We start from the raw sequence: 25,991 nt of genomic DNA on the forward strand, positions 1-25,991 counted from the left end.
AGTTGTTTTACAAGAGTAGTCTTTATTACATGCTTAAATGAAGAATCAGTTTTACTATTTCTCATTAATACAATATTATATCATACGCTCTTTCACCTCCCCTTTTTCCACAGCATAAACACAACCAATATTGGAGGTAGAGGTGTATTTCAAAAGCACTCTTTAAAAAGGAAGGCGGGTTCAGGACTATACTATTAAATTTCACATTTATCTTTATGCTACCTAATTTGAACAACACATATAGGACATTATTTTCTAAAGGAATACTTTGGCAGGGAAATATCTCACTGGAATCTTGACCAAATATGAACTACCACTCAGCTCTTTAACAAAATTCTAACAAAAGACAGAGAACTAAATACTTGCAACAGATTTTATAATAGTTTATATTTGCACACAAATTCTGCCACATTGTTCAGCACCAGCAAAGTAAAATTCTTAAATCTTTCACTGAAAATGAAAAATCCATCTGTCACCTGTTCCCAGTAAAACATTGATTGTTCTACAAAATCAGCTGATTTAGCCAGATAGTAATTGAAGTTTGAGAGGTGGTCTTTCCAGGTTGTAAATTCATCAAATAAAGACCCTTCTAGGAATATGGCAGGACCAAAGAAAATGAGAAAGCTGAGCAGAATGACTACCACAAATAAGTGAGAAAAGCTCCAGGGAATCTTACTAATGAATGTGCCAGTGTCTTGAGGCAAAGAAAGTTTATCCACATCTACTAGTTTTATGTCTTCCCACTGACTGGTATCAAAGTTCTTCATTAAAGGGCTTGTGGGCAAATTAGAAGGAGGTAAAGGAGTTTCCTTGATTACTTTTATTTTCTCCCTGAACTCCTGCATCTGTTGCAGAAATATGATGGGTTCTGACACATCTTTGAAAGCCTCAGCAATGTTAAAGGCCATTCGTTGTTCCTGCAAGATGGTGTTGAGTTTGTTGATCTCTGGGTCATAGGCTTGCATAACTGCAAGTTTCATGGTCTCAAAGTCAGACAGGATTTCATTCTTCTTTTGATCTAATGTATGTTGTAACTTCTCAAAAAACTCCTTCACTTTATCTGAATCTTTAGTCAATAACTGTAGAGATTTCCTTTTGCTAGTTTCCAAGGTATCCAAGCGAGAAAGAGCATCTCCCCGACGCCAGGTCTCAAAGCTCTGGAAGAGGGACTCAAAAGCATCTCTTTCCTGGGCATAGGCATCTTCAATAGAACAGAAGACATGCTTGGTGTGGTCACCACGAGTAGCACAGATCCCACAAATCAGCTGCATATCAGTCAGGCAGAAAATGTTGAGAGGCTGACCCAAGTGTCCTTTGCACACCGGCATTTTGGGAGAGATCTTGATCTTGTTATACTTTTCCACAATACCCTTTAGGGAGTAATTAACCTGCAGGCTATTGACTCCAGTAGCTGAAGTTTCCTTGCGGCAAGTAGGGCACTTGAACGGAGATGATCTCCACAACGAATTCCGCACAGTCCCCTCTAAGATCCCTTCTAAGCATTTTTTGCAAAAGTTATGTGAGCAAGGCAAAACTCGAGGATCATCAAACAGACTGCAACAAATTGGGCACGTGAGATCTTCTTCAAGCAGCTCCATCACATCCTGCCATAGAGAAAGAAACATTTTACTCCAGTAATCCCCTCCCAGTCAGACTATGTAATAATCAGAAATTATCTTCACAGGCATTAAAAATGATCTCTCACTGAAATAACCAGGCAAACAAAGGAAATAAGTGAGAAATTTGGGAAGGGAATGCACACCAAAGCAGATTTAATCTGCTGGGACTAGAACACACTCCTTATTAGCAGGACTCCCTGTACACAAGGCCTTTGTGTGGGCTTTCCAACAAGTCTTTGGCTGAGAAAGGGTTAGGTCTAGGACAACTGCAAGTTGAGCCAGCAGGACCCAACTGATTGTTTTAAAACAGAGCTGACTACTAGCTGTCAGAAACAAAGCTACTCAGTGTCTGAATAGAATGAGCTCTTTAGTCTGGGCCCACAATTATAAAATGGTATGCTATTCAAAAGAAAGAAGCAAAGAAATACAAATTCAAGCATGCACTCTCGTGCAGGCTTTTATTAAAAACTGGCATATTTTTCTATTTGAAAGGCAAGATTACAATTATTAAAATCATTAAGTAAAAGCATAAGATGAGAGTTGCAATTCATTCTTCAGAGAATTAAATGAGTTTTTATTTTTTTAATTCTTTATTTTTTTTATTTCTAGGAGAGAGAGAGAGACAGCGAGAGCAGGGGAGGGTCAGAGAGAGAGGGAGACACAGACTCTGAAACAGGCTCCAGGCTCTGAGCTGGCAGTCAGCACAGAGCCCGACGCGGGGCTCAAACCCACGAACTGCGAGATCATGACCTAACCGAAAGTCGGATGCTTAACCGACTAAGCCACCCAGGCGCCCCTAAATGAGTTTTTATTTTTAAACCACCAGAACCATCTATCTAGAGCATCAATTCTCAAAATGTAGACAGAAATCTGATGTCCCTCAGACTCTTTCAAGTCATTCGTGAAGGTCAAAACTTTATTCATTCATAATAATATTGAGAGCATATTGGCTTTGGGTAGGTACCATGTTGACAACTGCACTGTAAAAGCAATGGTGAGTAGACCCTGCTAGAGCCTTAGCAGGAATCAAACAAGGCAAAAGGTAGCAAGCAAACTATACTACAAGTTACTGACTCCTTCATTACCACACGCCCACAGTCTAACTGGGGTAGCCAATTTCATTTAAGAAATGTTCTTTATGAAGCAGCAACAATTGTTCATTTTATTACATCTTGATCCTTATGTTTGTGCTTTTTTAATATTTTGAGTGACAAAATAGGAAGTAAACAAAGAATTCCTGCTGCATCCAACAGATACCATCTGGAGAAAAAGCAGTTACACGATTGAGTCGCAATCTGAACCAGCTGCTTTTTTTGTGGAACACCATTTTTACTTGAAAGAATGAATGACAAACTGGCTATTTAGACTTAGGTAAAAGCAGCCATTTTCTTGAAAATGAACAAAATAAGCCCTTTACTTCAAAGAAAATAAATGATATTTCTTGCCAATGATAAAAGTTAAGTTTCTGAGTGAAAATTAGAATTTTGGAAAATATTTTTGCCACTTCAGAGCTTGACAGCTTCCCATTAATTAAAGACTTTCTAATAAAATGGTGGTGATTTCAACAAATGCTGGCTTTTATTTTTTTTTTTTTAGGGGGAAGATTATTGTATAATGAAATATGTTACTTGCAGATCTGCATAATACAATAAACTAATTGCTTCAAATCACCAATGCATGTTATAAATCATGCTTGGGTAAAAGATCAAAAATATAATTTCCGATTCCATACCATAACATTTAAGAAACTACCATTTGTTGAGCTTTAGGATAGTATCAGAAAAGATCCATAATTATCAGAAAAGGCTATATTAAAATATCCCTTCCTTTAACAACTATGTATCTGTGCAAGGTCAGATATGATCTTCTTGTATATTTCAAAAAAAAAAAAACCATAACTTACTCTAACAGGTGTTAACGAAAGGATAGCTAAAAGACTTCGGTTATAATCTATTAAACAGCAATTCATTCACGAGATCTATAAATATGTAGGGACACCTCAGTGGCTCAGTCAGTTGGGCATCTGACAACTTTGGCTCAGGTCATGATCTCGCAGTCTGTGGGTTCAAGCCCCACATCAGGCTCTGTGCTGACAGCTGAGAGCCTAGAGCCTGCTTCAGATTCTGTGCATGTCTCTCTCTCTGCCCCTCCTCAGCTCACATTTTCTCTCTCTCTCAAAAAATAAGTAAACATGAAAAAAACTTTTAATTAAAAAAAGAGATCTATAAATATGTAAAGCAATGCCAATTTTCTCACAACTATTTTTAGAAAATGTTATTTTTCACAAATTATTTGTTAACATGTAATAGGTTTATCATCGTTATTTTAAATGAGTATCTTAAAATTTTTCTTTTAATTTCCAATACAATAAATAGCTATATAAAATACCTATGTACATTTTAAGAGTCACAGGTGGAGCTGGGTGGTTCAGTCAGTTAAGCGTTTTGGCACGGTTCTTGAGTTCAGGCCCCACATCAGCTCCATGCTGACCATGCAGAGCCTGCTTGGGGTTCTCTCTCCCCTTCTCTCTCTGCCCTCACACTCTTTCTCAAAATAAAGTTAAAAAAGGAAGAGAGTCACAATTGGAGCTATAATCTAGAAGATAAATAGTATTTTTTTTTAATATGGGGGGTGCAGGGAGAACGCAAGTTGGGGAGGTGAAGACAGAGGGAGACAGAGTAGGCTCTGCACTGACAGGCTGACAGCAGGGAGCCATTGTGGGGCTTGAACTCATGAACCATGAAGTCATCACCTAATGCCAAAGTTGAACACTCAACTGACTGAGCTACCCAGGTGCCCTGAAGATAAACAGTATTTAAAAGATAAGCTGGGTTTGCAAGTCTAATAGTTTATAGTTTTATATTAAGTTGTGAGAGAGATATGTATTATAGATTTGTAATACAATTTTATGTGGAATTAAAACAAAGGTTAATCTGTCAAATTTAATGTCATATGGCAAAAATATGTGATGAACTGATTTTTCTAAACAATCTTTTATAACATGAGAAGTCATAAAACATTTGAAAAGCATTGGGAAGAGAATGGCTATAGACTGGGGTTGGTATGCTCCCTGAGAGATGTTATGAAGGGACAGTAAAACTTCTGACTCTAGAACAGAAATGGAAAACTTTTGATGGTCCTCCTACCTTAGTAATGTTCTCTATCTTATCATCTGCACTGTCATATTTCACCTAACAATTCTATGCTAAAACTAGATTTGGAGAAGGCAGTAGAAACAGGAAAGTAGTGTGCATTGGGGGAAGGAGTGTTGGAGGGGGACAGCATTCAGTAAAGTAAACCTAATTTACTCATTCTTGAAGGTTAATATTTCCAAAGAATCCTATCCATGCATATTAAATAAATAAGAGGAAAAACAAAGAATACCAACTATTTGCGATACAGAAGGAAAAAGGGCACCCAGGGCAAGGAGAAACTTTGAGAAAAATGAAGAAAGGCAATCTAATATTATCAAAAATAAACAGGAAAACGTTACACACAGGAAAATTAGCAATAGTCATCCCAAAGCCATAATCACATTATAGCTCTGAAAACGAATCAGAGAAAAAAACTATTTGGGAAGTTTCTTTTTAAAAATATGCATCAGAATTATGGTGGATCCTGTTGTTTCATTTTTAGTGATGCAGCTTATAAGTTCTGGTTTATAATTTAAAGATTCTTATATCTGTTCACTTTAAAAGCTAAACATTTTCATTTCTTCTTAACTTTATACTCAAAACTTGGCCTACAACCAAATTAACGTGACCACTTCCACAGCTGACTTAGAGAAAAGAAACAGCCTAATCCAAGAGACCCTGACAAGTCTGTTGCCTCAAAACTTTTAAAGGAAGATGCATAGTAGGGTTTTTAGTTTAAGTGAAGGAATGTATAGCTCCTTTTCTTAAAGTATGGCTAACACATAAAAATCTGAAGAAATCAATAAAACTCCTTTGCAGGAAAGTACATATCCCCTTTTTTCTCGGGTTAATTTTTTACCGATATAGAAGTCAAAAAACTTGATGTGAACAAAATTTTTGCTCTTAAGTCATAAAATTTCAACTTAACCACTGTCAAATTCAGTGTACAACAGCAAACACATTTCCAAGATTCATTTTTGTCTTCAAATGTGTTACGAATACCAAGAAAGTCTTAAATTTTGAAGCACAAAAATCTTTTCTCCAACAATTAAAAATTTCCTATGTTTTATGCCAACAAAGTAGCCAAGTATATACCTAGTTGTCTGCCACCTCTCATTTTCAACCTCATTTTCCTGCCATATTTGTGGGATTTTTAAATTTTTTTTATTTTATTTAGGTTTCCTCCCTCCCTCCCTCATGCGTGCGCCAGGGAAGGGCAAAGGGAGAAAGAATATCTTAAGCAGACTTCACACCAGCATGAAGCCTGATACAACACTCAATCTCATGACCCTGAGATCATGACCTAAGCTGATATCAAGGTTATGATATGACTTTAGCAACTTAATCAACTGAGCCGCTCAGGTGCTCCTGTATTTTTAAAAATATCTTTAATTTATATACAATAAAATTCATTTTTGGTATACAGTTCTGAATTTTGACAAATAGTCATAGTTGTGTATCACCACCAAGGATTTATTTTTAAGCAAATATTCATGATATCTGCAATCAGGATAGACTATGAAAAATGCTTATCAACTCTACCTTGAGTGCATATATAGCAAGTCTGTACAAATGAAAACTGAAAAATGACAACCAGAATATTAAAAATGGAAAAGCCAATACTTACAAAGGAAAGTAGACACAAAATAGAAGCAAAACCTAATACATGTGTATTAGACTTCTCCCTCCTAGAAATACTTTGTTTTTAAATGATCAACTCAAAAGGAGGAGTGCCTGGGTGGCTCATTCAGTTAAGCATCCAACTCTTGATTTGGACTCAGGTCATGATTTCACGGTTGGTGAGATGGAGCCTCCCTTGTTGGGCTCTGAGCTGACAGCATGGAGCCTGCTTGGGATTCTCTCTCTCCCTCTCTCTCTGCCTCTCCCACTCATGCTTTCACATACTCTTGCTCGTTCTCAAAAAAATAACAATGAATGATCAACTCAAAATGATTATAATGTAAAAAGTGCTCATTTATTAATTAATTTTAATAAACCATTCAAAGAAACTTTCCTATTAAACCTTTTAATTTAATCAATCGGAATATAAAGTTGTTCAAGATATAACTCATGATTTCTTTCCAAATCCCATTAGAAAACAAAAAGTAAAGTTAATACTTTATATCTTAGGGCTAAATCAAATCTCCATCCTGCTTTGAGGCATCTTTGAATTCAGGAATTCCAAAATAAATACCTAAGAAGAAACTAAATAGCAAATATTGAAACTCACTTCACAGACAAAGCTAAATTATGCAAACCTCTGCTAAACTGAGAGCCATCAATCTTAGCTGGAACAATGCTTGGAATAAAAGGGAACACTTTTTTTTTAAAGTACTTCTTAGCATATTAGTTAATCTTATTTTCAAGTAGTGTACTGTATTCTATGTTAGTATGAGATCCATTAACAATCCTTTCTTGAAACCTAGGGTGTAGTTACTAAATCTAGTTAGAGGATGTAAGGATATTTATTGTAATATATTTAAAATTTTCTGTGTATTTGAAATTTTTCACAATAAAAAGTTAGGGAAAAACCTAAAAAGGGGGACCAGTTATAAGAAAACCATATTGAACTTAAAAAGCAAAACATTGACTAAGTATGATAAGCTCTATAAGAGCTTGACCTGTTTTAGCATTGTTTTATCTTTTATAAAATAAAAACTGTATTATTGAGAATCTCTGTGATCCAGGCCTGTGAGAAGGCTGATATATGTCTGGCTCTTAGTCTATGGCCTTTGACAAACCATTTACATATACTGGAATTTCTCTCCTCATTGTCTGACTGTTTTGAAAGGTATCTAATAACATGAAAATTATTTTCAAAGTACTTAAGTACTCTGTGTCAATGCCTTATTATACTTTATCCTGGCTTTTAGAGACTGCTCCATAACTTACTTATATGATCAAAACAAGACAAAGTTTAAGAAAAAAGATTTCTGATACCTGAAAAAAGGACTATTAAAAATGTAAAAAAATATATCACATATGCTGTCTAAAATATCTTGTCTAATTGTTAGGTGGCTCCAAGTTACCTGTGTCTCCGTACAAGACAGTAAGAAACTTACCTTTTCTGGCATTATTCTAAGTTAGTAGTTAAAATTCCCCCAAGACATTTCTAGTAGGATTCCTGATTAAGTAGGGCAAAATGAAGCTAGAACAAAAGGCCCATCAACCTGGAAGACCACCTACTCAGCAATTTCAGAGTTTTTGGATTATGATAACCTTCACAGAAACATAAAAACCAGGTACTCTTACTAGTCCAAGACCACTCAGAAAAACTGGGTGTTTTTTTCCTTTCCTTCATTCTCTTCTCCATACCACTCTTTCATCTTGACTCCTTTGTTTATTCTTCTTTGAACTCATATGTCCCGTGTTTCAAGGTGTACAATCTTTTTATTTCCTCCTTATCTCCCACCTGCCTCTTCACCTTACTTCTCTTTCTTTCCCTTTTATTTTTTCCTTGTGTCACCTGATAATCACCCCAGCTGTTATTCTATAAACCTGTAAATCCACAGCATTATCAGTAGGGTTTTAGGGTACCAGCTAGATCAGATATCCCTATCCTACTTCTGTACAACTATCAAGAAATCTGTAGGGGGCTGGGGGGCACCTGGCTGATCTTAGGGTCATGAGTTTGAGCCCCCCACTAGGCAAAGAGATTACTTAATTTTTTTTTTTAATTTAACAATAACAACAACAAAACCCAGAAATCTGTGTGGACTCCAAATGGTACTGAAGCCTAATCTCTCTCACCAAGATGAAGTCAATTTGAGGGAAACATACATATAGACTAAATTATTCTCCTATGTGGTACCAACCAGATCCAGATATTTATCTTTACCCATTAAGAGTTCCAGTTAAGTTGGAACTAATGACTTCTGGAAAGATTTTATGAACCAGAAATGTCTCATTTCTTTTCTCCCAAATATATATAAGTGGGTTTAAATGAAGATGGAAAACTTTTACCCCTAAAACAACTTGTCTTCTTTACAACCATAAATTTGGCAGTCATTATTGGTTGGTATCTATTAATAAGTTTCCATATCATCTAAATCTGCATTTGAGGTTAATGCCAGCTTTCAGAAAGTAATGTCAAAGTTTAGCATTCAACAGGTGGCTAGTTGGATTTATCTAGAGAAGTGAGGTTACTTAGATCATATATAATACTGTACCAAGTGAAAACAGGCATTTTGTAAATAACAGATAACCACTACCTGTCAACTAATAACTTATTTCTGAGAGGACTATTAGAAATATAATTAGTATAAAAAAGTTCCTTTTGCTACGTGTAGAATTATGTACACACACATCTTATTCTAAAGTAAACCCGATCTAAAGAATATATCAAGTAGAAAGCTAATTATGCTAAACTCTTTAAGCAATTTTTAGTTTGGCTACATTATTATATACACTATGTTGGCACTCCTCACTCATATTCAATACCACAAATATGCAGGGGAAAAATCACTCATATTCAATACCACAAATATGCAGGGGAAAAAAGAAAGAGCTCCTCTGGGAGTTCTTATGAGGAGCCAGGCTGTTGCCAAGTAGCATTTATTTGTGGCACTTATGCCACTGGAAAGAGGATAACTTAAACTAGCAGCAAAAATTTTCAATTCAACTTTTTCTTAGTATTAAACCTAAATCTATAATGCAAATGAATTTTTTTTTTAAGTTCATGTTACAAGAATTTACTTTATAGAGGCTTAACTGGAATGTAACTATTCTATGTATCAAAGGATGCCTGTATTTCGTTAACTGTTAGGAAAAATAGACAGAGCACTCTATTCTTTTAGTACCATTCTAGTATCCAGAGCTCCAGGGCACGATAATCAAGATGGCAATGTCGTCCATGAATAACAAAAATGAATAATCCAATGACCCAACGATATTTAAAAAGATGAATACAAGTCAAAGTCAATTCTTGCCCTAAATTCAGTACAGCACATTTACAAAGATACTGTTACTCTAAAAGGTATGATAAATGCTTTATAAAAAGAACATAGAGGGTCACCTGAGTGGCTCAGTCATTCGAGCATCTGGCTCTTGATTTTGGCTCAGGTCATGATCTCAGAGTTAGTGAGACTGAGCCCCATATTGAGCTCTGCACTGATAGCACAGAGCCTGCTTGGGTTCTCTCTCTCCCTCTCTGTCCCTCCCTGGCGCACGTTCTCGTTCTCTCGCTCTCTCTCGCTCTCTCTCGCTCTTTCTCGCTCTCTCCCTCCCTCAAAATAATAAACATTAAAAAGAAAAAAAGAACATAGAAAGTTGACACCATACTAAATTTGGAAAGGTTATCCAAGCAGTTAGGTTTTGTTTTTCTTAATATAAAAGTAATTTGTGAGTATAGAAAATTCAGAAAATACAAGGAAGAAATCACCCATAATTACATTAGCAAGGAATAACCACTTATTATTTTGTTATATTTCTTCCAATTTGTGTGTGTGTGTGTGTGTGTGCGCGCGCGTGCGCGTGCACGTGTGTGTTTTAACAAAACTGGTAACGTCACACAATTTTGTATCCACTTTTTTATCACATGTAATTTCCCTTATCATTATATATTCTTCTAAAATGTTATAGTCCATCTTACAGATATGCTCATACTGGCTCTATGTCTTTTTGGTAATAGAACATTTAAATGAACATCTTGTAGAAAAGTCTTGGTCTATAGTTCTGATTATTTCCTTAGACAGTTCCTATAAGTGTAGTGTTAGGTAGGTCAAAGAGTAGAAACACTTTTAATGACCTTTGAAACATTGACAGGTCTTCCTATAGAAGGAGTGTACCACTTTATGAATTCTAACTAATAATATATGAGTGCCCCACTTCTCCATGCAGTCCCTGGCCTTACAAGAGAACCATACTTTTTATAGTTTAGCAAAAAAAACAAAAAACAAGGCATATATTTTTATCACACCTACCCAAATTTAAAATATAGAATAGTTTAAGGCAGTTAATATTAATATACATTTAGGATTATCAGTATGTATAAGGAATACATGGTAATAAATGCTATGGGGTAGGAATAAAATAAGAGTACAAACATCTTAATGTAGACATCATCTAGAAAACACCTAAACTTTATAACTGAAAAAACTGAGCACCGCTCTCCCCCCACCAAAAATGGAGCTTTCCTAATCATTCACAGCAAGCTAGGCATAGGACCTGACTTTCCCAATTCTTAGACTTCAGCACTATCTAGAAAGTGGGTCAAGAATTCAATGTTCTCATTCATAAAATGGATTAAATTTAATCATGGCTCTGTAAATCCCTTCTAAAGTTTTATGATTTTTACAAATTAGGCTATAACAGGCTCTCCAGTAGAGAGAACAGTACACTGAACCTGTTTCTGGATACCTAGGTTCAAGCAGGAGTTATACCCTCCACAGGAGGAGGATGTTTACGGTGCCTAACTCATGTTTTTGGAAAGATTAAGTAATGTGTGCCAGTTTTGTAAATTGCTAAACTATATAAATATAAGGTGGTTTAATTACATTTGTGTACACCTACTGTGAAAAATGCAAATATACATTTAAAGTATTATGTTAAAGTAGGAGTATATTAACCAGGAAAGGTCCTGAAAGAGAGCCGGACTCTCTTGAACTATAATTTCATGAAAAAGTAAAGCAAGTATTACACAGGATAGCAGCTATAAAGCACTTTCATGGAAATGGGCATATCTGAACAAAAGCTGTGGCACACGTAGGACCAGATAACCAAGCAGTCATAAATGTACAGAATGGAAAGAATAAGCTAATGTCATGGAAGGACCTACCAGGGAGATTTAGTATCTCAGCTAGTGCAAAATAGATAGTAAGGAAAGGAGAGCCTGAAGAAATGTAGCTTCTCATTGTGTAAGATGGAAGTAAACCAGTTAATCACCAACTCCATCAAGTTCTACCAGAAGGAGTGACTATGTAAATGAAATTCTGCTTTTAAAATACTTACTGTATAAAAGGCTCTAGAGAGAGAAAACTCAAGCATTGTCTGTATAAGCCCTAGCAGAAAGGCATGGGAGAAGGGGGAAAAAAAAAAAACTAAAAAAAGAAAAAAATGCTACTAAGGCCTCTCTTTTACTTTACAATATAAATCTTTAGCTTTCAAATAATTGCTACATAAAGATTTTCCATATACAGAATCTATTTTTCTGAGTTTTGACAAAATATGAAAATAGAACACTCATGAGGATGGGAACACACTCTACACATAGCTCAATTTTGCATGGTTCTGGGCCTAAAGAAAACTGGGTGTTTTGTTTCTTAATGTAGGGAGAAGTACTGTAGTTTACCTCTGTCCCCTGCGAGCAGATGCAGGTGTATTCGTCAGGGTTGCTATTTCTCAGGACAAATCTATCAGGGTTTTGTTTTTTACTCACGTTGTGATGGACAATCAAACGAAGCTACTGCAAAGAAAGAACAAAGAGAGTATTGTGCATCTGTTTGCAGAGGATCCTTACCCTTGATCCTAATGTTTTCAAGCGTGCTAGGACCTGGTGAAAAAGCCTCGGGAGCATGGCTGGGTATCTTTGTGTCTTACTAAGAAAGAAGCTTCCCGGTTAGGGCGCCCTCCCCAGGCGCCAGGCACTTCCCCAATTTCAGTGCCAGAGAATGGTTGCCAGGCTCCGATTTCTGGTTCATGGTCGCCTTTTCTTTCCTAGGCGATACCGAGGCAGTGGCACTGAAGCCGGGCATAATCTGTAGCGGAGCAGGGTTTCTGGAGCACAGACAAACACTGCCTGGGCCCAGCGGATGCCCACCGCGCGCCGCTCCACCCCACTCCCGGTCTGTTCCAGTGTCCCGCTGGTTTCCGCTGGGCAGCTGGGGCTGGAGCTCAAACTGAGCTCTCTGCAGCCCCCCACCCACGCAGGTCGCTGTCCTGCCAGGGCAAGTCCCCACCCTTGCAACAGGCCCAAGGACCACCCCCCTTCCTAGAGAGTGGCCCGGTGGGTACTTATCTCGGACCTCGGGGGCCGCGCGCGACCGCCTCTCCTCCAGCCGCCGGGACCTCGCGTTACCGGCTGGGCGCGGCGGCAAAATGGACTCGCAGCGCCAACGGGCCCCGCCCCCTGCTCTTCTCTTCCAGCTCCTCGATCCGCCTCCCGGGCCCGGCGTCGCTTTTGTTCGGTCTCCCGGGTCTCGCCTTTCCCCGGGGTGGGGGATGGGGAGTGGGTGAGGTAAGGCGAGTGTCCTTCCGGTGTCGACAACTGCCACCGCCGGCGGAGCACCTAGGAACAGGGAGGGTCTGGGGCTGCTCGCTTTTCTCCCTTCCAGAGTGGCTGCGCGCGCCACGGAGCACCGCGCCCAGAGCTGGCCGAGCCCGCGCGCGCTAGGAAGCAGACGGCTACGGCTAAGACCCGTAGGCTGGGCCTGTGGAGCTCTGGCGACCGGAGGTGGAGCCACCCGGGAAGAAAGCTGGCGCTCAACAAGATGGTTGGGTTTGGATTGTTGTACTTTTTTTTTTGTTCGTTGCATTTTTAGGAACAAAAAAAAAAGCCCAACCCTTCACACCACTTCATCTGCATCTCTCAAGACCAGAAGCCCGGCCACAGTGGCTTGGGGGACGGAGACAACTGTCTGCATTGCACCCCACAACTCGGGTTGGGTGGGATTGTCACTCTTGTTGGGACCTACGCCAGGGCACAACCAAAATAAGGTTAATTACCGCCCTCCCCAACCTTGCACCTTATTTCTTATCAGGCTTTAGGCTGAACACTAGCGGCCCAATTCTATTTAAGATTTTCTTTTCGGAAAAACACTCTTTTCCTTTGGAGAGAAGGAAGGACTTAAAATTGGCTTTAACTTAAACGCTCCTAATGACTATTCAGTTGCTAACCTGACTCACCATTCTGTATAAGGACTTTTCCTAATACCAAACATTAAGCACTTAATACCAATGACCTGTTTGGTTCCAAGAATACAAAAAGCTAAAGGAATGGCTTGTCCATAATTTACAGTCTTGGGGGAAGTGCAACAACAACAAAAATCACAGGATATGCCCTGGGGTTGAGTTCGCCCCAAGTAGGGAAGTCTGGTCTTTGGAGGTAGAATTTCAGGGAGAGGTATTATAAACCTACTATAAATAGTATTTGGGCTCGGTGACTAATAATGCTTAGCTCAAACTCCATAAAAAGCCCCTCCCCACTCCCTTCGGAGATGTCCAGTTCCTTGCCGTTCCCTGTCCCTCAAACCCAATTTTGCCTTTGCAGAACACTTCCTGTATTTATGCCATATACTCTTCATAAAAACATCGTGGGATGAAAAAAAGAAGGGGAGGGGTGCCTGGGTTAAGCAACCGACTTCAGCTCAGGTCATGATCTCACAGTGAGTGAGTATGAGCCCCGCATCAGGCTCTGTGCTGACAGTTCAGAGCCTGGAGACTGGTTCGGATTCTGGGTCTCTCTCTCTCTCTCTCTCTCTCTAATAAACATCAAAAAAATTATTTTAAAACACCGTGGGATAGACATTATGATACTTATCTTGTAGATAAATAAATGGATGAAGTGATTTCTCCAAGATAAAAATCAAGAGGCAGAGACAAGATTCTAAAGTTAGAGTCCAAGTATAGGTTCTTTCTATAGAAAGATATACCTTTCTATATCATAACTGTCAATCCCATTCAAAACTGCACCCCAGTCTCCTACTAAGTTAGTGTTATTTTTTTAACACATACACGAAATCTGATTTATAAAAGCATTTTAAATACCCTAATGTTAAAATGATACAAGAGTGAAAGGTTATAGACTCATAAATCACAAATTATCCTTAATATAATTACATACATATTTATATAGTTAGATCTGTTTGGTGGCAAATATTAGTAAACTTCTGCCCAACTAAATGTGAAATATTCATTAAATCAGTATAGAAGTCTTCAGACTGTTACATTACTAAGAGAACATTGTGTATTAAACTTTCAAGTGTAGGAAAAAAGGAAGAATAGCCTCTCTCTGTCCCATGGTCCTAATAAAAAAGCAGTGGGAATCCCCACATACAGTGTGACTAGGATAAGAAAGTAACTGCTAGACTAAAATGAACATACACAGCTACATCCTTCCTAGAAGATCACAATGTAATTAGATCCTATTAGAGATAACACAGAGGGTATGTCAAAATTCTTGTCACACTGGAATTTCCTTCTATTGACTGTTCTTCAAACAAGTAAACTACAGCTGAAGCTTGGAATTCATATGTCAGCACAACAAGACTATATAGTCTTAAAATTTAAGTTTGTCTTTTGTGATATGTTATTACAGGGAGGATTTTTTTTAAGATTTTTGTTTTTAAGTAATCTCTACACCCAATGTGGGGCTCAAACTCACACCCCAAGATCAAGAGTCTCAGGCTCTACCAACTGAGCCAGCCAGGCGCCCCTCCAAGGAGAATCTTTAATATGAAATATGTGTCTATATATTTCTACTTTTATCTTGAAAAATGTCAGTTTTGACAATAAAGTCTTATAATTTCAACTCAGAAAATGACTTTCATCCTGTTCTATGGAACATTATTTTAGAATATTTCTTCTACAAATAAAGACATAATATTTCTTCTACAAACAAAGATGGGGTTCTGCAGTTTTCAGTAGCTGGTAGATTCTTAACCCCTCAGTATACTCTGTGTTAAATAAAGGCACTAGTACATTTCATAGAGCTTTGGTTCTGAAGATCTAGATTTATCAGATATCTAGCTGTACAGCATTGCACAAGAAATACATGTTTTATGTGAGCCTCTTTGAGTCTCTCTGATATTAAATCATGTGGTAATAAACACCTTGTCAAAAATGTGTTTATCTTATAATGATCTTATTGTTTTTAACACCCTGCTAGTTGTTGCTAGAATGAGGTGGGTCTCTAGAAGCTTGTGCTGGGTCTAACCTAGCCACACCCCGTCCAAGTCAGGCAAAAAACACAGACAATTCAGGAGACACATGAGACTCATTACACAATGTCAGTACAGTTTAGGCATTTTGTGAAGGTCATTGACCTCCTGGTTATGAAATTCAAAGGACACTTTTTCAGTTCTCATTTTCCCTGATCTCTTAGAAGCACTCACTGCCTCCTCCTTGAAAGGCCTTCTTTCCCTGGACTTTAATAAGATCGTTCTCACTCCCTGATTTTCTTTTCCAAACTCCAGAACACTTGCTGGGCCACCCTATTCTATCCAGCATTCAAATTCTGGAATTCTTTGAACACTCAGTTTCAGGACATTTTCAGGACATCAGTTTAATGACTCTCATATTCCCTGTAAAGCAGGTATCACAAACTGATAGCTTGTAGTCATACCATTTATTTTTATTTTTTTAATTTTTTTTTTTTTATTTTAGAGTGACAGAGCATGTGAGTGGGGGAGAAGGGCAGAGGGAGAGAGACAGAGAGAGAGAGAGAGAGAATCCCAAGCTCCCAAGCAGGCTCCACACTCAGCCAGAGCTGGATACANTGACTAAGCCATGCAAGTGCCCCTGAAGATTTTATTTTTAAGTGATCTCTATACCCAACATGGGGCTCAAACTGACAAACCCAAGATTGAGTTGCATACTCTCCTGACTGAGCCAGCCAGGCACCCCAGTCATACCATTTTTAGATGATGAAAACTGTTTGAATTTAAAACTTTAGCAGAGGCATGCCCCTTCCTCTCCCACAGCCTTTCCTCTTTGTGAGCACTTGACTTAGCCCTTGTGTCGCCCAAGACTCCAGCCCCTTCCAGCTTCAGGGCTCCTACCCCTGTAGCTCCTTCTCTCCCTAATGCACCCACCTTCTGCCACCAACCCCACCTCCCCACTCTGGTCCCTCAATCGCAGCACAGCTGCCACATCCCAGATTAGCTTTCCAGAATATTCCAGACCAAGGATGGATCCTTCTGAGTCATCTCCTTCTGCCCTGTACTCTTCTTTCTTTGCACATACTGCAATTTGTTCTTATATATGTGCTTGTATAATTATTTGAACAATGTTTGTCTCCATTTGACTATAAACCCTGGAAGAGCAGAGACTGTGTGTGTTGTGTGCATATGTGTGTCTTGTGTTTCCTCATCCATGCATTGCCAGCACCTAATCCAGTAACTACACATTTTTTAATGAATGTTTCAGGGAAGTAAGAATTCTCTCTCTCAAAGACTATTGATGCATTTCAACCTTCTAGAAATTAGCTGTTGAGACCAGCTGAAATGGTAATATACTCTGAATTTTATTCACTTAAAATAAGGACTTTTATATACTTTATTTGATCCAAACATCTCCTCCCCCTTCATTTGCAAAGCAGTTTTTTCAGACTCCTTATAGAATATACAAGATGTGTCAACAGTCTGCACTCTTTCACAGCATAGCTTGTCTCAGAAAATGAGGATAATTTCTTGAACAGTCCATCACAGAATCCTCAAAACAATTTGAAAACCTTCTTCCTCTGCATAAAAGTTAATCAATATGCCACAAAAAGACTTAATGATATAACTCAATAAAAATGTAAAACTATTCATGTTTAAAGCACAATACAGTCATGATAGCACACAACTATTAAAAGGAAGACAAAGAGGTGCCTGGGTGGCTCAGCTCATGATCTTGAAGTCCCTTATTTCAAGCTCCACATCAGGCTCACTGCTGTCAGCACAGGGCCCACTTTGGATCCTCTGTTCCCCTCTCTCTGCCCCTCCCCCACTAATGTTCTCTCAAAAACAGAATTAAAAACATTTTAAAAAAGATAAAGCTATATATATTGACAACATGATATAATAAGATATAGTAAGTGAAATGGGGACACCTGGGTGGCTCAGCCTGTTAAGCATCCAACTTCAGCTCAGGTCATGATCTCACAATTTGTGGGTTTCAGCCCTGTGTCGGGCTCTGTCCTGACAGCTGGGAGCCTAGAGCCTGCTTCAGATTCTGTGTCTCCCTTTCTCTCTGCCTGTCCCCCGCCTGTACTCTGTCTCTCTGTCTCTCTCAAAAATATGTAAACGTTTTTAAAAACTATAAAAAAAGATAGAGTAAGTGAAAAATCAAGCTAAAAATAATATGTATACCATAATTCTAATTTTGAAAAGAAATGTAATTGCTAGAATATGGATAGGAAAAAAAATTTAGGGGGCGAATATACACCAAATTGTCAATTTGAGAGGGTGAAATTTGGAATTTTTCAGTATTGATGTTTTATATTATTATAATTCTTTTATATTTTTCCATTGAACATCTATTACTTTTGTAATGTATTTAAAAAAGGAAAAAGAAAAATTTGTAAATGAAAAAGAAACTCAGAACAAACTCCCAGATGAATAAGAAGGCAACACCTAGATAGAAAAACAGTCTGAATACATTAAAAACAGGACATTAAAAAAGGAAATATAAATGATCAATAAGCAGGAGAAAAAAATGTTCACTCTTAACAATAATCAAAGAAATCCCAAGCAAAATGTTTTCTGTCTTTTTTAGCTCATTAAATTGGCAGATTTTTAAAACAGTATAATGACCAATAGGTCAGCAATGAGTGACACAGGCCATCTTGTTTGCCACTGGAGCCAACATAGATGAATACAACCTTTTAGAGGACAGTCTGGTAATCTGCATAAAAAACACTCAAAATACGTATACTTAATTCAATTTCTAGGAATTTATCCTAGAAATAATCCTAGAAAATAATCATAAACACCACAATTTATATACCAAGAATATTTGTACACAACTATCAGGGAAAATTAGAAATATTGTTATTATCCATCAAAAGGATATGAGTTAAATTAATCTTGGTACATTCATACAAGATAATAATATGTGGCCATTTTTTAAAGTTTATTTATTTTGAGAGGGGAAAAAAAAAAAGAGAGAGAGAGCAGGGGAGGGGCAGAGAGAAAGAATCCCAAGCAGGCTCCAGTGCAGACCCTGATGCAGGGCTCCATCCCACGAGCCATGAGATCATGACCTGAGCTGAAGTCAAGAGTTGGATGCCTAACTGACTGAGCCACCCAGGAGCCCCAATGTGTAGCCATTTTCAAATCATGTTTCAGAAGACTATTAATAACTTTAAAAATTTATATCTCTTATAAATGAAGAAAAGTAATTTCAAAATGTATTAATATAGCACAGTGCAGATTGTGTGTGTGCACATACATAAGCACATATTAAAAAGACTGATAACAAAGTCAACAATTATTATGCATAAGTAGTATTAAGTGGAAATAACCTTTATTTGTCCTGATTCGTCACTGGATTTTTCAAAGTTTCTCTAATGGTTATATAATTATCTTTATAGTCCTAAAAGAAAAAAGTTCTTTTAAAAGTTGCTGGCCTATGCTTTGGAAAAAAAACTCAGCAGTTTCTCTAAAAATTAAACAGAGTTAACTATATGATCTAGCATATCTGCTCCCCAAGGTATTCCCAAGAGAATTGAAAGCAGAGGTGCCTGGGTGGCTCAGTTAAGTGACCAACTCTTGGTTTCAGCTCAGGTCATATCTCATGGTTCATGAGATTGAGCCCCCGCATTGGGCTCTGTGCTAGATTGGGATTCTCTCCCTTTCTCTCTACCTGTCCCCTCCTCATCCTCTCTCTCTCTCTCTCTCTCTCAAAATAAATAAATAAACATTTTCAAAAATTAATAAAAGAGAAAGCATATGTACAAACAATAACATATATGAGTGTTCATAACAGCATTATGTAAAATAGCCCTCCCCCAAAATAGAAGTAACCCAAATGCTCATGAACTGATGAATGGATAAGCAAACTGTGGTATGTCTATTCAATGGAATAGTATTGAGCTGTATAAAGGAAATATACTGATTGATGCTACAGCATGGATGAAATGACTACATTATGCTAAAAGTAAAAGAAGCATGTCAAAAAAGCAGTAGCCCATTCAGATGATTGTCCAGAAAAAGCAAAATCATATAAATAGAAATTTGATTAGTGGTTGCCAGAGACAGGGGAGAGGGAAGAATGATGAGTGACCGCTAATGAGTACAGGATTTCTTCTGGGGGGGTAATGAAATAATTCTGGAATTAGATAGTGGTGATGGTTGCACACAACCTTGTGAATATGCTAAAGCCCACTGAGTTTTAACAGTTTAAAGAGAGAGAATTCCACAGTATATGAATTATAGCTCAATTTTTAAATGTGGAAAAAGTTTCCTGGAAAAGAATAATAGCATTTTAAAAGTGTAAATTACTTTATAAACATAACCTACAAAATGATAAGTGCTATGGTAGAGAGTGGGAACATATAGGGAAAACATCTAACAGTACCTGGGGGTAGAGGAGGCCCATTAAAACAGAGACTCTCAAATATTTTGAAAATAAAAAATAGGGGCGCCTGGGTGGCTTAGTCGGTTAAGCGTCTGACTTTCACTTAGGTCATGATCTCGCAGTTCGTGGGTTCGAGCCCCATGTCGGGCTCTGTGCTGACTGCCAGCTCAGAGCCTGGAGCCTGTTTCAGAGTCTGTGTCTCCCTCTCTCTCTCTGACCCTCCCCTGCTCACGTTGTCTCTCTCTCTCCTAGAAATAAATAAAAATATTTTAAAAAAAAGAAAAGAAAAAATAAAAAGAAACTTTTTTTTAAAGTTTATTTTTGAAAGAGAAGAGAGCATATGAGCATGAATGGGGGAGGGTCAGAGAGGGGGCAGGACAGAAGATCTGAAGCAGGGTCTGTGCTGATAGCAGAGAGCCCAGTGTGGGGCTTGAGCTCACAAACTGTGAGATCATGACCTGAACCGAAGTTGGATGCTTAACCAACTAAGCCACCCAAGCACCCCAAAATAAACTTTATTAATTCATTTAAAAATTACAATAATAATCCATTTTATCACTTAGTTCTCTCAATGATGACATATAGTGCAGGACATTCTGAAAACCAGGAACCTGATATTGGCACAATACAGCTGACTACAGACATTGTTCAGGCTTTACGAGATTTTACATGCACTCATTTCTAAAAAAAATTTTTTTAACTGAAAAGACAATATAACAACAACATTAAAAAATTTTAAATAAATGATTAGAACTACCCATGTTACTATAAAACCAGCCTGATTATCTTATTCAGAAATATATTATAACTTTTTATCATAAGATACTTTAAATACACAAAAAAGGTTATATAAAAATAGCTATTTACTCACATTATCTCCATGTATGTTTTTACATCTTTACTACATGTGTAAATATTCATAAAAATAAATAGCATTATTTTACACAACTAAAATCCTTATATAATAATTGTGTCACAACACACAAGGATGTACATTTTTAAAAATAAATGTTTTTATCATAGTAACACATACTGTCAATTGCTAGTTGGGGAGGGAATTTTGCCACCCTGTCTGGCCACCTTCCCCAGGAAGGGGTTATCATGGAGGTCAGAGCTGAGTCTTTAGAGTGCACTTGCTTGGTTTGGAATTCAGGGTTTTCTTTTTTTTAATAGAATTTTTTCATTCTTTTTATTATTTCGAGAGAGAGAGAGAACATAGAAGTGAGGGAGGGGCGTAAAGAGAGGGGAGAGAGGATCCTAAGCAGGCTCTGCACTCTCCGGGCAGAGGCTAATGCAGGACTCTAGCTCACAAACCACAAGATCCTGACTCGGGCCAAAATCAAGAGTGGGGCACTTAACTAACTGAGCCACCCAGGCACCCCTGGAATCCAGAACCTTCTATTCACCCACAGTGTACCATGAGATGAATTACTTACTCACTCTGATTCTCAGTCTCCTCATCTATAAAATAGAGGTAATGACAGTTCCTATTTCATAAAGTGATGAGTATAAATTAAGGTTATGCATGGGAAATGCTTGGTACAGTGAAGCACAGTACCCGGAAGTGCTCAATAGGTGTTACGATCACGGTCATCTTTATTATTGCAGATATAAACCCAGACATGGGGCTAACGCTCTTCCCACAATGAAACAGAATGGTACATTTGATAACCAGAGCCCACTCAGAGTAAGAGAGCCTTGCATGCTTTCTACCCTCTCCCTGTGAGGTGCTGTTAGCTAACATTCAGCTTTGAGCAAAGGGTGGGGATGGGAGGCTGTGCTTTATAATGTTAACCAATTTCTGTGGTGTGAAATACTCCCACCCTGGCTGATTTCAACCTGAATGAAGTTCACTGAATGCAGAGTCGGAAAGAGGTGATCAGAATCTGCTCTCAAACTCATGGACCTGCCCCAGCACACCCAAGAGGTAATCTCTCTTCTCTTTTGCAGCCCCTTTGTTCCCTGCTGAAACCAGACCTCTTCCCCCTTGGGCAGAGGACCTGCATCTCCACCCCATGTCCTCCTGCAGAGGTAAGAGGCTGTGCCTGGAAGTTACAGGAAGTCTTTAGGCCTGAAGCTCAAAATGGTGCACACGCCCTGCTCACCAGACTGTTCATAGCAAATGGTACTTTAATTCTCATTTGCTAGTATTCCCTACAAGTCTGCAGCCCTTGGGGGATCTTGGCTGTGGCCGTGGCCATGGCTTGGGTAAGACTGTTATCTTTGGATCACATCAACATAATGCCTTCTTAAGACCAAAAGCTCCTTACCTATTTTTAACATGCAGCATTTATATCTGGCACTGTTTCAGCACTATTTCTCCTTAGGAAGTTAAAGTAATTATTTCTGCATCTTTCCACAGTCTTCAAAATGATACTTTTTGACAACTACATAATTCCATTAATACACTAAATGTAAGGTGTATGTAAAGAAAAAGGAACCAGGGGGGCAAATACCGGGAAACGTGGCATAAATACGGGGAAAGAATAAGAATTTCAAGAACTTAGTACAGTCTCGAATATTAATAAGAGAAGTAAAGTGAACCATTGAATCTTCCAATTAGGTCACTAGTGATTTTAGGAAGAGAAAGTTAATCTCTGTCCTGGGGGCAGAAGTAGGTAAAGGCAATGAAGGAATTAAGATCTCGTGTTTGCTGGGTGCCAGGGACCGTGGTAGATGCTTTTCTAGCGTGACCTCATTTAGAAGTTATAGTGGAGGAACCGAAGCTTGGAGTCGTTCATTAACCCACCCAGGGTTGCCCAGGTTTTATTGCAGTCAGGAGTGAATGAGAATGAAGGCAGTAGAGACAGAGGTATAAATAATTCTGTCTGGAATCATGATGGGGAAAGAAGAGAAAGCAACAGTGAGATAGAGTATGAGGACACGGAATCGCTGTTTTTTATCGTAAAAACAAAGTTCAGTTCCTCCAAGGTCAACACTGAAAAAGAGCCCTCACGTGACTGCAAGGCCAGAAGCAGAGGCCACCAAACACTGAACGCTGTCCCAAGATTCATCTTTCTTCTGGGAATCTTGGCCTCATTACCTTTGCTCCAGCAAAGCCTCCTCAGATCCTTTCTTCCTGTCCTATCTGAGACTGGAGCAGGAGATAACAGAAGGCTTTTTTCCTTATTGAAGTCTATCATTGACACAATGTTACATGTAAAAGGCATTTCTTTACATCCCATGGCAAAACCAAATCAGAGCTAGAAAGTTTAAATGACTTCCTTCAGGGAAAGGGTAATGCTTCCTAACCTTGCCCAGTCATAGAAACCACTCAGGATGCTAGTTTAAACAGAACGTCAAGAGATTTGGATTCAGAAGGTCTAGAGTTGGCCACCTGGAAATGAGTGTTTTAAAGTAATGCCAGTTTATCCTTAAATTCCTGCAAGTTTGGGTATCACTGCACCGGCAAGTAACAGAGAAATAAACATAGTCCCATAAATCTGTGTGGTGTGGCTCCCAAGAAAAGGCCTGCTTATAACCATGTTGAAGTCTTCACCCTAACCTCACAGGTTTGATGCTACCTTCGCACATGCTGGCTATTTTAAACTCTGATCTGGGTCCAACAGAGGGAAGCCCTTGGCCAAATCCTAAGGTGGCAAGGGAGGAGGGAGAGAGGGCTTCTTCCATTCTTCACACTTTCCAGAGACTGAGTCATTAGTTCCTAACTAGCTTGCTTACCAATACAGGCAAGGCCTGACTTTACCCACCCTCTCCTGTCATGGCTCTAGCAGGAGATGTGACGGCAGCCAGCGCTCTCTCAGTGGCTCCTCAGTCTCCCCACGAGTCAGTCTGAGGGAGGGTGACCAGACATCCAGGTTTGCCTGGGCTTGGTCCTGACCCACTACTCCTAAGAGCCCAGAGTCCTCTCTGGTGTGCTGTACTCTTTCATTCTCAGAAGGGTCCCAGTTTGGATGATAAATTATATACTCATGCTGTCCATGAACAATGAGCTAGAACAAAATCATGAGTGCACAAAAGCAAGTAGTAGTCTGCCAGCAATTTACATAATGACTTCCATTTATCAAGCAAATCACTGTGACACCACACACATCACTTCAATTAACCCTCACTGCAAACCAATGAGGGACATGGATTTTGCAAATGAGGGAAGTATCAGGGTTAAGTGCCTTGACCAGAGCCAACCAACTATGAGGAGCAGAACTGGATTCAAACATCCATCTGCATGACCCCACCTTCTGCCCTGAAAGGGGCCTGGCTGCCTCTTTGGGGCATGTGGACACCCCACCCCCAGTGTCTGTGTGAAGAAACAACTGAGAAAGTTGGTTGGTTTCGACACTAAAGGAAAACTCTCAATATTCGCATTTTCCCCTCACATTTGAAAGTAGAAATCTGCCTCTGCAGCTGTTTGTAGAATTCAGCTCTTGCTTGTTTCTGCAACCCGATTTGAAAGAACACTTCCAAAAGAAGCAACCGAGTCTACAAAAGCACAGTTGGAATCAAATGGATCCAACCAGTTCGCAAATGGAAAATAACACTAAGGAATAAGTTTTGCATCACAAGCATTGATGCTCTGAGTCATTCCTAAGGGCACTGAGTACTTACATGTAACCCAGAGAATGGATTAAAATCTCGGCTTTATATTCGCATGGCTTCATCTTCTAAAACCACTGATTGCTCTCCCAGTAAAGGTGACTTTAAATTTTAGCCTTTGCTTTCATCACCAGTTTGTCTACAGTTTCCATTTTTTCCCCTTTTTAAAACAACTGGGTATTTTTTTTTTGCATTTTAATTTTTAATTCCAAAAGCACTCCCTTAATGCATTCTTTGACATTCACACACACACACATACACACACACACACATACATCACACACAAGACTTAAGTGACCTTTGATCAATACCCCAATCCCAGACCTGTACACTGTTACTGATTTGGTTTTTGTCCTTCTAGATATTTTTCTATTCAGGAAATTATTTTTCTTCTACCTTCTGCCTTTTGCAATAAATAAAGCTTCCACTATAACTGCTTTTCCCTTCCTCCCCTCAAACTCCATCATGAGGAAGGAACTAAAATCTCAGGGGTTTAAATCTCCCAAAGAGTCACTGCAGGCCCTCTCTCTCTCTGTCTAGTTCGTCTTTCATCCTGTTGAGTGCTTAAAGAGCAAAAGCTCCAAAGTCAGACTTCTGGGTGTGAATCTTGGCTCCATCACTTACTAGTTGAGTGACCTTGGGCAAGTTCATTCATTCACTGTTTGTTCAGCAAATATTTATTGAGTGCCCATTATGTGTTAGAGTATAATGGTGTACAAGACAATATTCTGACCCTTACAGAGCTTACATTCTAGTGGGAGACACAATATAAGCCTACGAATGAACAGTGCATAATTCTAAGATGCAATAAATGCTCTGAAGAATAATGAAACAGAGCCGGGGGACAGATATCACCGTTTTCAATGTAGGCGATCAGAGAAAACTTCCTGGAGGATGTGACATTACAGCAGAGAGCTAAGTAAAGTCCGAGAACAAGGCATGAAAAGATGTGAAGGGAAAGGCAAGTACAAAGGCCCTGAGGCAGAAACCAGCTTCAGGTGTTGGAGGAACAACAGGAAGGCAAGTGAGCTGAAATGGAGTGTAGGAGAGAGAATGGGGCACATGAACATTCCACTTTCCACCACCACCCCTGTCTTCTTATCCCTGTCTACCACCAAATTTCTCCAGCTCTGTGGGATCCTATGGTCTACTGTTTTCCTACCTTTTTATTGCTCCTCTCCTGCCTCATATTCTCCTTCCCTTCTTAACCAGCTTAGATCCAAAGTCCAGTCCAGTAACTACTCCCTTGCATCAACACTCAACTCCCCAGCTGCCTACCATCTTTCTTTCCTCAGACTTGTAACACTTCCTCCCCCAATCTTCACTGACAGATTTCTGTTTCACTGAGAAAATAGAAGCAAACAATAGGGGACTTCCATAAGCTCCTACCTGCACTTGTACCCCATCCCCAGCTCCTGTCCCGTGGGTGTGGACTGAAGGCCTTGCTACAGGTCCTCACCCTCCATCC

At 38.9% G+C, this 25,991-nt stretch overlaps 1 protein-coding gene and 1 long non-coding RNA gene across 8 annotated transcripts in view; one reads left to right on the top strand and one right to left on the bottom strand.

Moving 5' to 3' along the window:
- Positions 1–25,991, top strand: part of LOC144222089 (uncharacterized) — a 110,099-nt gene that overhangs the window by 59,075 nt on the left and 25,033 nt on the right. For all 5 annotated transcript variants that reach the window (XR_013332287.1, XR_013332290.1, XR_013332291.1 and 2 more), the window contains one exon: positions 21,920–22,000. This is a non-coding gene — a long non-coding RNA (uncharacterized LOC144222089). The remainder of the gene's footprint in view (positions 1–21,919; positions 22,001–25,991) is intronic.
- TRIM13 (tripartite motif containing 13) overlaps positions 3–25,991 on the bottom strand; it is a 38,254-nt gene continuing 12,265 nt past the window's right edge. Inside the window, exons 2-4 of one of the 3 annotated variants that reach the window (XM_077752601.1) lie at positions 12,715–12,977; positions 12,042–12,152; positions 3–1,604 (exon numbers count right to left, since the gene is read on the bottom strand). In XM_077752601.1, coding sequence (XP_077608727.1) covers positions 375–1,604; positions 12,042–12,152; positions 12,715–12,977 — 1,604 coding nt within the window. In that variant the 3' untranslated portion in view covers positions 3–374. Of the gene's footprint in view, positions 1,605–12,041; positions 12,156–12,714; positions 12,978–25,991 lie in introns of those variants that run through there. The other 2 variants (XM_077752603.1, XM_077752602.1) reach the window with 2 other exon arrangements.

The sequence above is a fragment of the Crocuta crocuta genome, unplaced genomic scaffold (genome assembly GCF_008692635.1).
Source record: "Crocuta crocuta isolate KB4526 unplaced genomic scaffold, BGI_CrCroc_1.0 scaffold190, whole genome shotgun sequence".
Lineage (NCBI taxonomy): Eukaryota > Metazoa > Chordata > Mammalia > Carnivora > Hyaenidae > Crocuta > Crocuta crocuta.